General features: G+C 41.8%; 1 protein-coding gene across 1 annotated transcript; it reads right to left on the reverse strand.

The window, feature by feature from the left end:
- Positions 1-154: 154 nt before the first annotated feature.
- On the reverse strand, positions 155-18553 carry LOC118082628 (cytochrome P450 2K6-like). The gene is made up of 9 exons (XM_060272294.1): positions 18244-18553; positions 15395-15557; positions 14448-14597; positions 13206-13366; positions 12623-12796; positions 7097-7244; positions 2472-2656; positions 1941-2082; positions 155-1346 (listed from the first exon to the last, which is right to left on the reverse strand). Exons 1-9 carry the CDS (start codon positions 18424-18426, stop codon positions 1159-1161), a joined length of 1494 nt encoding a protein of 497 aa, XP_060128277.1. The 5' UTR covers positions 18427-18553; the 3' UTR covers positions 155-1158.
- Between the last annotated feature and the right edge of the window lie 226 nt (positions 18554-18779).

An 18779-nucleotide genomic window follows, 5' to 3' on the forward strand; every position in this document is an offset into this window, starting at 1 on the left:
TGTCACCCAGATTATATATAAATTAATCTGTTACCCTGGGAGTAGAGAGCAGCATTGTGAAATCATTTGCAGATGAGATTATTCAACTTTAGGGACAATGGCATTTAGTTTGAAAGTGTCCAGAATTTCCTGAACTTTCTCCCATTGAAACACATTTTTCTTTTTAGCATAGTTTTTATTCATTTCCATCTTGAAACTGTTTAACATGGCGGCATTAGGGTATATCTTTGTATACATTAGAGCATATGACATGCAAAAATGTGAGCAAGGAAGGTCAATAAGTAAGCAGAGCATCCTCTCATTTCAAAAGGACTGGAGTAAATTTATACTGAAAGATTATTGTAAGCAATTAACATCACTAGCAGGGTTGTCTGGAGACTTGTAATGAGAAATTTTCTATCTTTCTATATTTAGATTTTGAGTTATTTTGTAATGAGTGTAATTAGAATTGGAAAATGTACAAAATGCAATGGTGTAAAGGTTAATTTTGAAAGCCATGAGGCAGGAGGGAAGGAAGTTGATAGTCTCTAAAGAGCCAGAGAAGTAAAGTGGATTTTAATGATGTGAACGTATATTATTAAATGGAAAATAAATAAAAATTATATATATATACAGAAACAAATAAACATTTAGTGGGTGTGGCTAGATTTTCTTAAGAGAGAAGAGAGATTCAAAGCGGACATTTTTTCTATTTCCTGGTGAGCACATTGTCTCCATTGTGAAAGGGATTAGTTCCCTCTTCCCTCCCAGAGTTCCCTCCCAGCTGGGCAGAGAAGGTTTTGAGTTTTTCATCTTTTGGAGATGTAAATTTTGATTTTGAATTTGACGCATTTCCCCCATTCTTATTTTTGATATGACCAGTCAGAATTCCATTGATGACTGAAGCCTTAAGGTACCCAGACTCTCAGAGAAAGTTCATTCAGATACCGAAGCATACCTAACTCAGGGCCAGGTTTTAAGTAAGAGATGCTCTAATGCTAGTTTCATGTGATTCGGCAGTATGGCAGATAAAGGGGAACACTTAAGGTTTGTGATGAAACACGGACCAATTCTACTCGTAGGCTACTCAACCCAAATACCCTTGTTGAACAGGGGTGTTTAGAAAAAGACTCGCATTGCACACACAGGTAGACCAAACAAGCCAGGAACTTGTGACTCTTAGAAACGTGGCAGAGCGCAGAGCTGGTGGGGCATGGGCGATGCTGTAAGCCCAAGAGCAGGAGTAAGGTCCACGTCTTCTTGAGATGTTCCAGGGGGTGGCTGGAAGGTGAATCTCTGCAGGAGACTTGTGAAGAAGAGGAAGAGCTCCATTTTGGCAAGAGTCTCGCCTACACATGCTCTCCGTCCTTTAAGGAAGCACAGGCAGCAGGAAAACTGGGTTTAGCAGTTGCCCAATAACATCCCAAATACAGTGGTACCTCGGTTTAAGAACAGTCCTGTTTACAAATGATTCAGTTTACAAACTCCGCAAAACCGGAAGTAGTGTCCCGGTTTGCGAACTTACCTCGGTCTAAGAACGGTGGAAGGGCCTCATTAGGGAAAGCGTGCCTCGGTTTAAGAACGGTTTCGGTTTAAGAATGGACTTCCGGAACAAATTAAGTTCATAAACCGAGGTACCACTGTACTTTAAAGCAGACTAAAATGCAGCGATAAAATAACAGCTGCCCATCTTAAAAGAATTATGGACTCCCAATACGAGCCATCTTGCAAAGCTGAAAACTGGGGGGAAGGGGAATCTTTTTCAGCCTGAGGGCCACATTGCCTGGGGAGCAACATTCGATGGGCCACACACCAATGGTGGCCAGATCTGGCGGCAGAAATGGCCACAGCGACTGATGTGATCCTTACCTTTGCACAGTATTCTACATTCCAGGCATGTAAAACATCCCATTGACTAAGTACACACTATGCAGAAATACACAGGGGGGGGGGGGAGTTACCTGCGGAGAAAGGCATGAAAGCATCTCTCTTTAAGAATTTTCCTTCAGAGTTGAGAAAATGCTCAGGATAGAATTTATGTGGTTTCTCCCATTGAGATTCATCGTGCAACACAGAGGACAGCAATGGTATGATGTATGTCCCCTGTAAAAGCAAAGCAAGAGCTGTTTTAAAATAAAGCATATGTCTCTGGTACAATAAATTCCATGGGGTCACGAAGAGTCGGACACGACTAAACGACTAAACAACAACAACAACAATAAATATTGAGTGCAGGAGAAATGAGATATGAGTTCATCTGAGAAATGTCTTTAGTTTGACGAACTTTAACGTACAAACCATGATCTCCCAACAGAAAAGGTTTGTTTTCCAACCTTGCTCTCCTTCCCATTGAGATCTGCTTATTGGGTTGAAGCTGATGCCTGACAGCTTCCAAAGGGCAGATTGCTTGCCTACAGTCCATGGGGCTTACTCCCAGGAAAGACTTAAAATATATTGTAACTAGTAGGCAGCTGTTCAATGAAAAGGATCACCTTTGGAATGAAGTATCCAGTGAGGGTAACATCTGTAGCCGTGGCATGTGGCAGGTTGGTTGGGACAATATTGGCAAACCTCTGGATCTCATGGACCACGGCATCTGTATAAGGCATTTTTGTTCGGTGTTCAATCCTTGGCTGAGAAGATCCAACAACCTTTGCAATTTCTTCTTGGACCTTTACTGGGAGAAACAAAAAAGAAAAGCATTCATTGTTCTGCTAAGAGAATCTGTTTGACTCTGGTCTCTTAAAATATTAATCTCCGCAGCAAAGAATTCCCATAAACTGGTTCTCCAATTCCCTTGGCTTACAAATTTAATCTCTAGACAAAGGTATTTTAAAACAGGACAAACAAACATTTTAGCCAATAACCTGATATACTGAGGGAGAGATATGCATCCACGATGATTAATAAAATATCACTGCTGGAAGTAGTAGTAAACTTTAATATGGTCAAAGACCAGCAAAAGAATAATACAATTCAGTCCATACATTATAATAATATTGAGCACTACACAATTTTAAAATTTTATAACATATTACATGGCTGTTATAAAACTGAGCCTCTGTCACCTCTCCATCTGCTATGGGTTAACTAGGAACTTTATCTTTCGTGGTTGCTTTCGTCATGGCATGTCTTATTCTTGTCACCAAGTAGCAATATTTAGCTACAGCCCTAGTGGTCTCTGTGTCAGCTAGCAGATAATTGGTGTAAGCTTCTCCTGATCGACCGGGTTGTCTGGCTAGGAGCGGTTCAATTAGCTCTTTTCTCGTCTCTTGGTATAACGAACAGTGTAACAGAACGTGCCCGATTGTTTCAATCTCTTTGTTGTTACATGGGCATAATCTTTGATCAAAGGGAGTCTTGTTATACCTACCAGGTAATAGCGCTGAGGGGAGAAAATGCCCAGCGATGTTTAGGATTATCTACCGACTTAAGGTAATTTGCCAAATAAATCTTTCGATGGTCATATAGGTGTTGATAATTTGTAGAGAGCCTGGTAAAATCATTTCGTAATTTGTTGTCGGTGATTCTTTCCTTGATTAAATTTTCCACCCTCCCCATTTCCAGACTTAGGAGATGCCCTGCTGAGAGTCTGTATCGGGCCAGCTTCCTAAGGATGCTCTTCTCCCAACTTGATTAGAATTTGTCACAGTGTATCAGAGGGAGAAGGCCAGTGGGTGTCTTGTTAAGTCTTAAAGGTAAAGGGACCCCTGACCATTAGGTCCAGTCGTGACCGACTCTGGGGTTGCGCGCTCATCTCGCATTATTGGCCGAGGGAGCCGGCGTACAGCTTCCAGGTCATGTGGCCAGCATGACAAAGCTGCTTCTGGCAAACCAGAGCAGCACATGGAAACGCCGTTTACCTTCCCGCTGTAGCGGTTCCTATTTATCTACTTGCATTTTGATGTGCTTTCGAACTGCTAGGTTGGCAGGAGCTGGGACCAAGCAACGGGAGCTCACCCCGTCACAGGGATTCGAACCGCCGACCTTCTGATCAGCAAGCCCTAGGCTCAGTGGTTTAACCACAGCGCTAAGTCTTAGCCACAGGTAAAAGGCTTTTTGCCATACCGTTGCTTCAACTCTATGCAGGCCTGTTTCCAATTGAAGAGCTGCGTTTGGCACACATTTTGGCGTTCGGAAAATTGTTCTTAGGAACCCTGATTGGATTTTTTCGTTTGCGTCCAGATTGGCAGTAGGCATAAGTGGTGCACCATATAGTAATTGGGCTAATGGTTTAGCCACAAATAGTTTAAGAGCAGCTGGAATATAGTTCCCTCCCTTTGATCGATAGAAGCTTACAATTGCTGACGAGCTTCTTTGCGCAATTGACGAAATGAATTTGACGTGGGCCATTTTCCTCCCAGAGGTTTCAAAAACAGCTCCCAGGTATTTAAAGCAAGGTACCTGTTCGATGATTTGCTTGTCAATGTGCCAATTATATGTTTTCCTTTTATTGGAAAAAAACATAATTTTAGTTTTTTGGAAATTCACAATTAGTTGTTCCTCTCTGCAGTATTGAGTGAGTTTGGTAAGTGCTCTTTGAAGGCCTATCCGCGTCTGGGAGAGGATGACCGCATCGTCTGCGTACAACAGAATGGGTATCCTTTGGTCCGCCAGTTTTGGGACGTGAATGTCTTCTCCTTGCAGATGCACAATTAACGGGTTTATGTAGATGTTAAACAGATGAGGGGCCAAAATGCGCCCTTGTTTAACTCCTTATATGATCTGATGGTATTAGATAGCTGCCCCTCCCGGTTGCATCTTACTTGTAATCGTGTATTGCTGTATAACTTGTATATTAATAGGAGCAGGCGTCGATCTATCGATAGGATGCTGAGCTTGTCCCAGAGTCGGCTTCTTAGGATGGAATCAAAGGCCGCTTTGAAGTCAGCAAATGCTGCAAAGAGCTGAGGGTTATGTTGCGTGGAGTATTTTTTGACCAGGTGTTGCAGGGACAGACAGTGGTCTAAGGTGGATCTATTCTGTCTAAATCCACCCTGCACATCGTCTAATATTCTCTCCTTTTCCATCCAATCACACAATTTTCCACTCAGGATCTGGCGTAAAGTTTACAGATGGTATTTAAAAGACTTATAGGCCTATAATTGGCGGGATCATCCCTAGGACCTTTTTTTATAGATAGGCATGATAATTGAGAGCCCCCAGTCATCGGGAATCTGAGTTGTTCTATCTATAAATGTAAAAAGAGCAGCTAATACAGGAGCCCACCAGTCAGGATCAATTTTGAACAGATCCGTTGGAAGGAAGTCATTACCTGGTGCTTTCCCATTCTTCAGCATACCTATCAATGTATGTATCTCATGGGGTAACACCAGAGGCCATGGCTGTAGTTGGTCGTCTGGTATATCTAGTTCTTAAAAGTCTTTAACTGCAAAATGACTAACTGTACAGACATCAACACCACCAATTCTCCAACCAAATAACCAACCAACCAACCAACCAACACCCCAGCAAAACACTACTCTATATATACAGGTACAATACAATTAGGTATTGTATTAGGTATTTGAAGCAATGGATTCAAACTTCAAGAAAGAAGATTCCACCTAAACATTAGGAAGAACTTCCTGACAGTAAGAGCTGTTCGGCACTGGAATTTGCTACCAAGGAGTGTGGTGGAGTCTCCTTCTTTGGAGGTCTTTAAGCAGAGGCTTGATAGCCATATGTCAAGAATGCTTTGATGGTGTTTCCTGCTTGGCAGGGGGTTAGACTGGATGGCCCTTGTGGTCTCTTCCAACTCTATGAGTCTATGATTCTAGGTGAGAGGTTGCATGAGTCACCGCAGGCTGCTGACTCATGCTGACTCAGCTCCCCCAGCATTAAAGAAACAGCGGCCAATTTTTTTAGCCATGACAGATTCAAGAAGATCAAACCTATCCATCCTGAAGTAAATCAGCCCTGAGTGCTTACTGGAAGGACAGATCCTGAAGCTGAGGCTCCAATACGTTGGCCACCTCATAAGAAGAGAAGACTCCCTGGAAAAGACCCCGATGCTGGGAAAGACGGAGGGCACAAGGAGAAGGGGACCACAGAGGATGAGATGGTTGGACAGTGTTCTCGAAGCTACCAACAGGAGTCTGACCAAACTGTGGGAGACAGTGGAAGACAGGAGTGCCTGGCGTGCTCTGGTCCATGGGGTCATGAAGAGTTGGACACGACTGAAGACTAAACAACAACAACAACAACAACAACAACAACAACAACAACAACAACAATATGAATACTCCTAGATTGGGACAGGAGTATAAGAAAAAATGAAACAAAAGAAGGCAAGCTACTGAATGCCTTTTTTTTAGGATGACTGACAATATAAGTTTAATTGACATTTTGAGAGAGAAACACCCACAGTACATTTTATTCGACTGCGAAATATTCTGCGAGACAAAAAGACCCTGTATGGACTTCTAAAGATTTTTATACTAAGGTAAAGAGGGTGGAAATTCTACCAAGAACATTATGAGACCACAACTCTATAATAGTGGAATTAAGAACAGGGACAGGTTTCCCGATGAGATGGAGACGAAATGAAAATTTACCATCCTAGATGGTAATAATAGGTGGTACCTAACACCTAAAAGATTGGCTAAAACGTATAAACCCAAATTGAAAAAGATGTTTAAGATGGGGAATTTTGGAATCGGAACTCACTAAACAGGAATGAAAGGAATGGAAATGGTATACTGAGTATTTACAAACAAACTGTAAACATACTAAGACATTGGCAGGATTAATGTAAAAACCGTCAGTTTCAATAGATATATATATGGGTTATATACGGGAATATATATCTAAATGAATATGTTGAGATAATTTGGAGTATTACAGGAAGATGAAACGAAATGTAAAGAACCACAGAAAGGGAGAAGGCAGTCCAGGTTGAAATGCTAAATTTAGGATTGAATAATTGTATGTATGTATGTATATGTATATGTATATGTGTGTGTGTGTGTGTGTGTGTGTGTGTGTGTGTGTGTGTGTGTATATATATATATATATATATATATATATATATATATATATTCTTTCTAATAGTTACATATAACTGAAGTTAAGATATCTCAGAATAATGGGCGCCAACCCAATGAAAAGCACTCACTCTGAATTTCAGGATATTTCATCATTAGTAACAGTCCCCAGCGCATTGTGGTAGAAGTGGTCTCCATGCCAGCACCAAATAAGTCGGCCACAACCCTTGTTAAGTTTTCGTTGTGAAAATATGCATTCGTCTTCTTCTTCTTCTCCTCCTGGGTTACAAAGAGTATAAACTGGATAAAATGAATGGAGTAAGAAAATTCCATGTGCAAAGATAAAAACGAATACCTGACAGGACCTCATGATCCAAAGTATCATTGCACATCACCCCAATCACTGAGCAGTGAGAGAATCCAGGTCTTCCAGGCTATGCCATCATGATGATATAGGGTTTATTTACACATATATACAACCCGAGCCTAAGATGGAGGGGCTCAGCATCAACACCCCAAAACGCCTATCTTCTCCATAGTCACAGCTGTTGTTCTCCATCTACCAGCTAAGAGAGGAGGTCAGGAAAGCTTGGCAATCCAGCTCCTCCTTCTCTTATGCTAATCACAGCCTTGGAGTCAAGCAAACACCAAGCATGGGTCTGACTCAGCTCTCTCCCTATTGTTCTCTGTTTACCAGCTAAGTGAAGAGGTGGCTGTAGCTTGGCAATCCAGCTCCTTCTCTGATGCTAATTGTGGCACTTAATTCCTCAGCCAACAGCCTTTGTTTAGACAAGGGAACTAGTGGCAGTACAGTGGTACCTCTGGTTGCAAACGGAATTCGTTCTGGAGGTCCGTTCTTTACCTGCTACTGTGCTTAACCTGAAGCACCACTTTAACTAATGGGGCCTCCTGCTGCCGCTGTGCCACCAGAGCACGATTTCTGTTCTCATCCTGAGGTAAAGTTCTTTTTTTTTTTTAAACATACTTTTTATTAATTTTACAGAATACAAAAAAAAAACAAAAAAAAACGGTACATACATAAACACCTTTTCCACCTCCTTCCTACCCACCCACATGGGTCCTCCCCTGCCATAGAAGTATCCCATGTATGTGAACAGTCAGAGATGGTCCATTTTATGCTTGGATTTCTGTCCTCCTCCCCCTCCCCTGACCCCAAAGCCCCCCCCTGCCACCAGGGAGCTCCAGCAAACCAGGGCAGTACGCAGGAGGCCATCCATCCAACCATCTATTGTCATACCAAAAAAAAAAGAGAAAAATAGAAATAGGAAAAAAGAAAAAAAAGAAAGGGCAAAAAAAAGAGAAAAAAACAATACAAAACAGAAAATTTTTTCTTACATTCATGATTTTAAAACCATATTTTGTGGGCTTCCCCTCCCCCCCCTTCCCCGGTTTTCATCCCTTTTTTATCATCTGCAACAGTTTCTTACTTTATAGAAATACACCTTTGTATCTTATACAACTTCAAATCACTGAAAAATCAAACTCCCATTTTATCTTCCCGTGCCTAATTTTTTCTCCCTCTATAAGCCTCCATATTTTCACATTTTCCAAAATCCATTCACTTTTAAAACTATAACTATTCTCAATTTAACCTTACATCCCCGATTACCGGCTCCACCCCCCCAATCCAGCAAATTCCATAATCAGCAGACCAGTTATAAACCTGTTAATCCATCCTTATAATCACAACATCACTTTCCCTTCACCCCACCCCCTGTTTACAGTCTTTTGCCATCCAGGCCACCATACAGGGCCCCTGAATTTCTTCTCTTCTCTGCATATTTTTTCCTTCTTCCCTGTGGGCGTTCTGGAGTTCCAATAATACCAATCGTGCCCCCCTCAAAAGCGGGGCACTCCATCCAACTTTTTGTAGAGTAAAGTCATCATTTTTTTCGTGGTGTGCTTCATTTTGTGTTGAATCATCACAGTCCTCATCTTCATCTTTTCCTTCCAAATCACAGTCATCATCATTGTCATTCTCACATTCATCTTTTTCAGTGTCAAAAGCTTCATCTCCTAAAAAATCATATTCTGCCATCACCATCTGAATTTTTTTCTGTAACTCTTGCCGTCGTGTCTCCTCTTGACATAGCTCTATTCTTGTTTCCCACATTAAGGTCAAAACAGACCGCTGGAACTCAGGGGAACACTTTTTTGTTGACATAATTCAATCCTGCCAAGGTCAAAACTTGTCACGTGGGGTGGAATATGATCACAGTTTATTTTCTCGACTCCATTTTAACAAGCTGGCTGCATTCTTCAAGTCTTATTAACAATAAAGTTCGAACTCACATTTCACAAACATTTAAACCAGAAAAGAAATTCCACAAAGTCCAGAAATACAAAATAAAATAAAAATTGACTCATAAATCCTGATCAACTCACTGGGTTGCCTGGGCTGCCGGCTCCCGAGGAAAAGAAAGATTTTTCTCAGTCTTTACCTCTTGCTGCAGGGCAGTCATAAACCACAGTCTCTCTCCCCTTCTCACCCTGCATCAAAGGGGAGATTCTCTTTGATGCCTTTGAGGGATCCTTTGAATTGTAAATCTTCTGTTTATGGCTTCGGGTTTCTATTTACTGTCTCTTTTGTTGCCGTGGGGGGGGGTGGCTTCCTCTTTTCTCCCCTCTCTCCCAGATCCAAATTGTTTTATAATCCAAATCGTGAGGTTACTTACAATCTTTTCCAATCGTTTTATTTTCGGAAGAATCCAGCGCTCTCCGCCTTCGGCTTGAAGCTTCTCCCTGCTAGAATAACGTTGCCGCTCAAAATGGCCCCCGCGACTTCTACCCTCCTCGCTCCGGAGCTCTTATTAGAGCTAACCGAAGAGTTGGGGAGTCCGGATTTGGGCTGTGCCGAGCAAATTGCCCCCGGGACGCCCTTCCCGAGGTTCTAAGGGGCGCAGCGTCGCTCTCGCTGCCCTCCCCACTCCTAGCAGGGACGGGCCGTCTCGGAGACGAGACGAGACCCCGCCGATCGGCGCTGGCGCTGAACCCGGAAGCCCCTGAGGTAAAGTTCTTAACTCGAGATACTATTTCTGGGTTAGTGGAGTCTGTAACCTGAAGTGTTTTTAACCCGAGGTACCACTGTATTTAGGTGACAAGTATGTGGCCCTCATCTCAGAAAGAAACTTGTCTGACTGATTCAACAATAAATTCATCCATTAGAATGAATCCTTACTGGGTACAAGATACCCACACAGAAATACCACATATTAATCTGGAACTGTTTCATTAAACTGAGATAGACAATGTGGTGCCCTCCATATTTTGCAGATTGCAACTCCCTTCCGCCACACTTTCCAACAGGAAGAGTAACACCCATAGAGTTGCTGGTTGTAATAGTCTTCCCGCTTCTCTATCTGCCAATTATGTATATAACTATTATTCAAAATATTCAGATTTTGCATTCTGGAATAACTACTAGTTGTATTAATATCCAGCCTTTTCTCATTCTGCTAGATGATATTTTTCAATCTTTACTCGCAGGCCTCTCGGGTTCACCTTATTCAGCTCCAAAAATCCAAATATAGCTCTTTAGTAGTTGTTCTCATCAAGTGTCTAAAATAGCCTTTCTGTTTTTCAATTAGATAGTTCAAGGGTTGCAACAAATCTTAACAGTATAATAGCCCATACTTATTTGCATATTGTATCTTCATTAAATCATACTCAGTGCCACATTCCATTCTCATTCCTAGTTTGTCATGCTTCTCTTTGGTTTAAAGAAGGAAACAATTCTCTCTTTTTTGCAATTTCTTCCAGTTATTTTCCAAACCTATGAGGTGAGGGGCTTTTTCTGCCTGTTTGTTCATTTCAATTTGTTAACTAGAATCTCTCCCTCTAAATCCAATCTCTGCCACCTCCAATCATCTTTTAACATCTTTAATCATAATTCCATACATCTCTTTGGGCTTCACAACAGCTTTTTGTTTGTTTGTTTGTTTGTTTGTTTGTTTGTTTCATCCCTTCATACAACTGTAAAGCTGTTGTCTCTCATTTAGGCAGGGAAAAGTTCAAGACTTTCCCCACAGGTTCTATAGATTATTTCATCTGCAATTTCATCTCTGATCAAATCTCTCCAAACTTTCTGCACCTCTCATCTCTTAACTGTGTCAGCTGTTCATTAAGGCATTTTCATATATTTTCAAGAAGCAATGAAGTGTTCTTTTTGCCATGATTTATTAGACGCCCCCCCCTACTTGAGCGTCTCCATTATGCTGCCCTTATGATGCAGATAAAATTCACTTTTGTTTCCTTTCCCAGTTGGCATAGCACGGGAAAGACACAAAGAAAACAGTTGTTTACAGGCAGTGTAGATTGAAAGTTAAAAGCAAATTCAGGCTCTTGTATCTGCTTTAACTTTTCAAACTCATCAGTAATTAGTTTAAGCTTTTTGAAATAATTTGCAATCGACCTTAATAATAGTTAAAAGAACTGAAGCCCTAATTTAAGGGTGATTATGTTATCATATTTAAACTGGTTAACTACACTGCAGAAAGCATTCTGAGGAGACTGCAGAGTATAATTAGGAGAATTGTTTTAATTAAAGAAAATAACAGAAGTTACATTAATTCTACAAAAAGTTACAAAAGCATGACCCATCCAGTAACCCGCCCACCAGGGTACTGAAAGAAGTACACAGACCTCCTTATATACTATATCCGATTGCTGACATACCTCAATTCACACAAACGTAACATCATCTACTGTACTTCCGCAAAACTAGGTCATGACATTCATAGCTGCCAAGTCTCCCGTTTTCCCCGGGAAATCCCCATTTTTCCAGCTGTTCCTTTTTTTTGTTTTTTCCCGCTTTATTCTGGCGCGACGGCCATTTTGGAACTGGGCAGAGCATGCTCAGAAGCGACTTTTGATGCTGCTCTGCCCAGTTCCAAAATGGCTGCAGTGCAACTTCTGGCACGGCGGCCATTTTGGAACTGGGCAAAGCAGCATCAAAAGTCACTTCTGAACATGCTCCGCCCAGTTCCAAAATGGCGGCAGCGCCACTTCCGGTCTGCTACTTCCGGCCCGGTCCCTTATTTCTCTGACAGCAACTTGGCAGGTATGGACATTTACTTCTGGCTTTTAAAGAGATACACATCTTGTGAAACAGTAATGAACCTTAAACCTTAAACCATTCAACAGATTACACAGTGCATGGGCAAATGTTTTTTCCTTGCTCCGAGACGCTTCTCCACCTTCAAAGTTTCCTATCTCCTTTGGTGTGAAGGACGCCTTCTTCTGAGCACATGAGGTTCTATCCCATCCCCCCTTGTATCAAAAAGGAGTCTGGCAACCATCAACTCTCATCGCTGCATAATTATCTCTCTTGGCAGAAGCACCAGCAGCCAATGGTTAGTCTGCCATAATTCCACCCAAATTGGCATGTTTTCTTGATCAGGGATTTCCCCCCCCCCAGAAATGCTGGTGAGCACGCAACCTTTGCCCCTGCAGAGGCAACTTCTGTAACACATTAACAAAGGCTGACTACTGGGAAATGGTAGGAATTATGCCAGGTTGGTCCCTTCTGAAGTGAGACTTCCTGACTACTCCTTAAGCATTCACTTGCAAATATACCCTGAAAATACGAATTGAAAATGTCAACATTTATTCTGCTCCAACTTAAAAGACTCTATTACCTCTTGCTGCTGGATAAGAAATGAGTCAATAAAGCTCCTCTGGTCATTTTCATCCAGATCTCGCAGGTGCTTTATGAAGGTGGCATTTATGAAGGCAAACAGCTCATCTTTGTTGCGAAGGACAGTCTTGCGAGCCCCCAAAAGAAAACCAAGAGCAGGAAACATGTTATACAGCTGAAAGGATAAAAATGTGGAAAAAGAAAAGAGACATTAGGAAAGCTCAGTGGTGTTCTCTCAACAGCGTCTCTCAAAGCATGGCTGCCCAAATACAAAACAAAGCTCTTGAATGGTATTTGGAATGGGGGGGGGCAAGCTACCTCAGGACAATGTAGTTCTTCCTTGAGTCCCGATGACAGTGAGGTCAGAAAGGTTGTGCGCAAAAGAGACTTTGTTATAGTTACAGGATGATTGTGCTGTCTGAGTTTTCTACATAATTTGAATCACCAGCAGGTTTCTCAGGATATCAATACTCTGTGTTTTGTAGTGAATCCTGAACAATATACAATAAACAGGTTGCCCCACCCACTTTGCATACAATGTCATTACAATCAACTGTTTGTTTTATTGGAAAAAAATAGATTACCATGACTGAAGAACTTCCGATGAGCTGGGAATTTTCATTGACCAACTTCATAAGTCTTATGTATGTGGGATCTTCATAATCAAATCGCTTGTCAAGTAGTATGGCCACTATAATATTGGCAACAGCTGCATTCATAATTGTGGTGGTCTCAAATGAGTTTCCTATACATAAATATTACAGTTAAGCAAAAAATATTCTGTTTAAAATGTGGGATGTAAAACACATAGGAGTCAAGTACAACATTCCTAGAATGGACATGCTAGGGGATGCTTTCTACCAGCCAGGAGAAAAATTCCTGTTTCCTCCTCTGCATGTGACTACCCTATCTGGGTTAGGGGAGCACACCTCCTTCTCTTCTTCTTCTTCTTCTTCTTCTTCTTCTTCTTCTTCTTCATTTTGTTTTTCTACATGTTAGCAAGAGTGACTGCCTGTCCGCAGTCACTTGGGACTAACTCCGTTTTGGGATAGTTCCACATGTATATATACTTTTGTAACCGAAGTCTGCCTTCAGGGATCCAACTGTGCACTGAATGAATGTGAGTAAACTACTTTTATATCGACTTTAATAAGATCATAGAATCATAGAGTTGGAAGAGACCACAAGGGCCGTCCAGTCCAACCCCCTGCCAAGCAGGAAACACCATCAAAGCATTCCTGACAGATGGCTGTCAAGCCTCTGCTTAAAGACCTCCAAAGAAGGAGACTCCAAAACACGACAAGATTGTCGTGTCTATTCTTTTTAAGAGAGAAAAGAAGGGATCTTACCAGGAATCTTATATAGAGAGGCTCAGGCGAGCCTGCAACAAGTACCGGTAACCACTATGTGTTTAAACTCTGCTAAGATATAGAACTTGCTAACGCAAGTTAGGGGGAGATATCATTAAACATTATATCCTCTCTTGCCTCCCTGAACATCCCCACAGAAATTCCAAGTATGGAAAGAACATTGTTTTTAAGTCTGCTCTTTCTTGCCTTAAGTCCCCACTGGCAGGTTACCTATGTGTAGACCTCATTTATCAAAGAAACTGATCCTAAGTGCTGCTGGATGTGGCCATAGCTGTGCTAAGAAATGCTTGGAAGTCACAGGAGTTCTCGCAGTACAATCTGCACACTACAGAAACCGAGCAATTGCAGGGAACCCTGGGATCTGTACTTCTGGAAGTTAGGAATATGTAACACGATACTCTTGGCACCTTAAACCATGGTAGTGCAGCTATGCAGCAGAGGAAAACACCAACCCACCTTTGTAAGATTCAAATTTCTTTATCAGTACACTGCATTCCTCAACAATTCTGTCCTGTATAGTCCTCTTTCCCATTCCGTAGTCCCGTAATGTGCTTAAAGCAAACCTCCGCATCACTTTCCAGTTTTCACCATTAGAGAAAACTACACCTGAAGAGACGGGAAGAATGGTTTCATGTCTGCATGGCCATTGTACAATAAATTGTGTCCTGCTTTTCTTCCATGGAACTGAAAATGGTTCCCAGCTATTCTCCCATTCAGACTCAGACTTCGGAGCTTTGAACAAGTAGCTGGCAGATGTGTCATCAGAGCATGCTCTGAGAACACATTGATCAATATTTTCCATTACAAACTGTAGGATAGAGTAGAAGGTGGTTTGTACATGTCAGGCGTCCCAGCAGAACTCAGCTTGTTACTTTGTATTCCATGGACAGATATTATGCCTCCTTCATTTCTCCTTTCTGTATAATCTGGGCCAGAAAAAGGTCAGTGAGTTTCCCCTTGATGTGCGGCATTACTTTTCCATGTGACAATTATTCACAATTCTCCTGTCCTATTCTCCCCAGCTCTACAATGGGACTGTTGGGAAGAAGGTAGGAATGGGAAAGGTTTGCTTTAAATGGTCTCCAATGAAAATCAAGACCCCCCCCAAAAAAAGCCAGCCTGCTCTACACATTTTAACATTTAAGCTTGATCTGAAGAAATCCACAGGCTTTTTGTGACACATTCTCAGCCTAATGCCTGCAGATACTCTGTCAATGTCAACAGCACTGAGGTTGGTTGAAAAATTCACAAGGATTTCCCCACAGGAAACAATGGATTTCGCTGACTTGCTTTGCAAATGCACATCTTACAAACCATTTCTTGGGAAAGGATTGTGTTCACCTGGTGGGACCTGTGAGTGTTTCCAAGCATTAGCAGTTCCAATAGAAAGGGAAGTGCCTCACCAAAGCCTTGCGAAAGCTCTTGAAACATTGGAACGATGGGTCTGTCTGCAAATGCGTCTGCCTGATTAACCAGAGCCTCCTTTACGGTCTCATATCCTGCCAACACCACAGTTTTCCGGGGTCCCATTTGGATGCTGAAGACAGGGCCATATTGCTTTGACAACTGCAATTAAACAGAAGAAAAAGTGAGAAACAGAGTTCTGGCATACCCAAAGAATAAAGGTAAAGGTAAAGGGACCCCTGACCATTAGGTCCAGTCGTGACCGACTCTGGGGTTGCGCGCTCATCTCGCATTATTGGCTGAGGGAGCCGGCATATAGCTTCCAGGTCATGTGGCCAGCATGACAAAGCCGCTTCTGGCAAACCAGAGCAGCACATGGAAACACCGTTTACCTTCCTGCTGTAGCGGTTCCTATTTATCTACTTGCATTTTGACGTGCTTTCGAACTGCTAGGTTGGCAGGAGCTGGGACCAAGCAACGGGAGCTCACCCCGTCACAGGGATTCGAACCGCTGACGTTCTGATCAGCAAGTCCTAGGCTCAGTGGTTTAACCACAACGCCACCTGGGTCCAAAGAATATATTAATGTAAATCATCTCTGACAGAACCAAGACTGTATTAGCTTGCACATTTACCTAAGAGTAAGGCCTATTTTATACATTCCACAGAATCTAGTAGCACAGTTTGACTGTTCAGTTTTTTCCAATAACTACTATTTCCAATAACTACAATGGAACTTAAATTTCTTCCATGTCATTGTGCCTTGGACTGAGCTGAAAACATATGACTTAATAATAGTAATTTTGTGGAATGAATTCCCTTTTCGTATCTTTGCAAATCACCTTGCAAAACAGAATCCAAATAACATAATGATAAAGTAAAAGAGCATTGTCTATGCCACAATGGTCTTCAGGACATTTGGTACTAATAGCAGCTCAGCCCTTTCACCCAGTTCAGGAGACTCCACCGTGGGAGCAGGGCCGGGGTGGGAGAGTGCTAGCGTCCTGTTTAGTCAAGTTGCATGGGATCAGTTCCAATATGTTACCTCCAAGGATGTGGAGAGGCTGCTTTGACAAATGAAACTGACCACTTGTCTCCTTCATCCTTCATCCTAAAAGCTCTGTAGGGTGGTGAATGCTCTCCTCTGTTAAGGAGCCTTCCTGGACCCACTGAAAGTTGTGGTTATAAAACCACTTATTAAAAAATATATCTTTGGACCCAGTCTCAATTCTTACATTCTTGGGCAAGGTGATTGAGCGAGTGGTTGCTGAACAACTCCATGCACCCCTGGAGGATGGGGACCGTTTGGATCCCTTCCAATTGGGATTCAGGCCTCATCATGGGACTGAAACTGCCTTGGTTGCGCTGGTCAATGATCTCCAGCTGGCTAGGGACAAAGGTGAAAGCTGTTTCCTAGTTCTGCTGGATCTCTCAGTGGCCTTTGAAACCATACTGCGAGAAGTGAAGTTACAGGGAACCAGGCAGGGGACGTTCTCAGTAGTGGCACTTGCCCTGTGGAACGCCCTCCCATCATATGTCAAGGAAATAAACAACTATCTGACTTTTAGAAGATACACCTGAAGGCAGTCCTTTTTAGGGAAGTTTTTAATGTTTGATACTTTATTGTGTTTTTAATCTGTTGGGAGCCGCCCAGAGTGGCTGGGAAAACCCAGCCAGATGCGCGGGGTATAAATAATAAATTATTATTAAATTATTGTTGATATTCAGTTGCAGCAGCACAAATATTTGCTAGGAATGCTCGGAAAACCAGAACAAAAAAGCAGTTATAAGGATGAAAGTGATTATACCTTTAACGGCACCCCTCAAATCTACAGTGGTACCTCTACTTACGAATTTGATGCGTTCCGAACGCACATTCGTAAGTCGAAAGAAATTGTAAGTCGAATCCCATAGGAATGCATTGGGAGAAAAAAATCGTAAGTAGAAGCAACCCTATCTAAAAATTCGTAAGTAGAAAAAATCCTATCTAAACCGCATCCAAGATGGCAGACGGAGCTCCATTCGTAAGTAAAAACATTCGTAAGTAGAGTTATTCATAAGTAGAGGTACCACTGTAGTTTAGAAAGAAAGGCTCAAGGAGGAGGCTGGGCTAGGCAAGGTTGCCACTGGAACTTTTGCATCCTTGAAAATGGAGGCAGAGTCAAACGGGATTTGACACCAGACACACGCAGACACCTTGTTCAAATTACCAGTTATAAATTGAAACTAGTTCCTATGACTAATTTCTTAAGTGTTGGTATTTCCTTGTTGAATTCTAACACTGTTCGGTATGTGGGCCATTCTCTCCCTTCATGTTTTTTCTTTTTACCACCATAGCTTCAGTGGGAGAGGTCCATAGGGGTATCTTAGATTCAAGTATTCCCTTATACTTCAACCATATTTTATATAGTGATTTTCTAATTATATGGTTTAGAAACCCCCTATAGGCCTTTACTTTGTCATACACTAGGTACGCGTGCCAACCGTTTCTGTTGTCAAAGGCTCAAGGAGGAGGCTGATCTAGGCAAGGTTTGCACCGGAACTTTTGCATCCTTGAAAATGTAGGCAGAGTCAAACATGATTTGACAATAGACACCCCCAGACACCTTGTTCAAATTACCAGTTAAAAATTGCAACTGGCTCCTATGACTATTTATTGGGAAAGATAAGAGGAGGTTCTGTAACACACAAAGAGGAGATGAGATTTATAGGCTCTAAAAGAACAAAATGAATAATAATAATAATAATAATAATAATAATAATAATAATAATAATTTTATACCCCGCTAATCTGGCTGGGCTGCCCCGGTACCCTTTAGACTTGCCATGGGAAGAAATTGAAGCTTTACCTTTAACATGGTTCTGTAAGGCCTCTTCAGATCCATGATGTGGAGATTCCCAATGAGAGGTAAAGGCCTTGGTCCTGGTGGAAGATTTTGGGAGCTCTTGTTCCAGAAAATGCCCAGTTTCAAAACAAAGGAAACCATAAGGATAAAGACAAACAACGCTGGAATCGGCTCTGTCCAATCCATTTCGTTTCAGCAAGCAATTTTTTTTTTGGCAGTGGTTATAATGAAACCTACAGTGTAGTTTAGTCAAGGACAATGTCTTGCAACTGCAGAGAGCAGCATATATATTATGCTAGGTTCTGTCTCGAACTAATCATTAAACCATCCAGTAAAAAGTGTCTCACTTTGGCCGTCCAATTTTGTTTAATTTTCCACTATTCTCTACTATTCAAAGCTGTACATCAAATGATTGCCTTTCAGTTTAATTTGTACTCAAGTGAGTGGTGTTTACTTGCAGAAACTAATGCTTTCCAGAACAGATTCAAACACTCTTGAAGACTGAGAACTCATCACTCAGGAGTATCTGTAAACTTTGT

This window comes from Zootoca vivipara, chromosome 3, assembly GCF_963506605.1.
Source record: "Zootoca vivipara chromosome 3, rZooViv1.1, whole genome shotgun sequence".
In the NCBI taxonomy this organism is placed as follows: Eukaryota; Metazoa; Chordata; class Lepidosauria; order Squamata; family Lacertidae; genus Zootoca; species Zootoca vivipara.

Excerpts from the sequence above, each read along its gene's own strand:
- LOC118082628 (XM_060272294.1), bottom strand. The coding sequence starts at position 18,426 with ATGGATTGGACAGAGCCGATTCCAGCGTTGTTTGTCTTTATCCTTATG. Across the intron at positions 14,598-15,394 it reads AGAGCTTTCGCAAGGCTTTG|GTGTAGTTTTCTCTAATGGT; the intron begins GTGAGGCACTTC and ends CCGTCTCTTCAG. Across the intron at positions 2,083-2,471 it reads CTGGATACTTCATTCCAAAG|GGGACATACATCATACCATT; the intron begins GTGATCCTTTTC and ends TTGCTTTTACAG.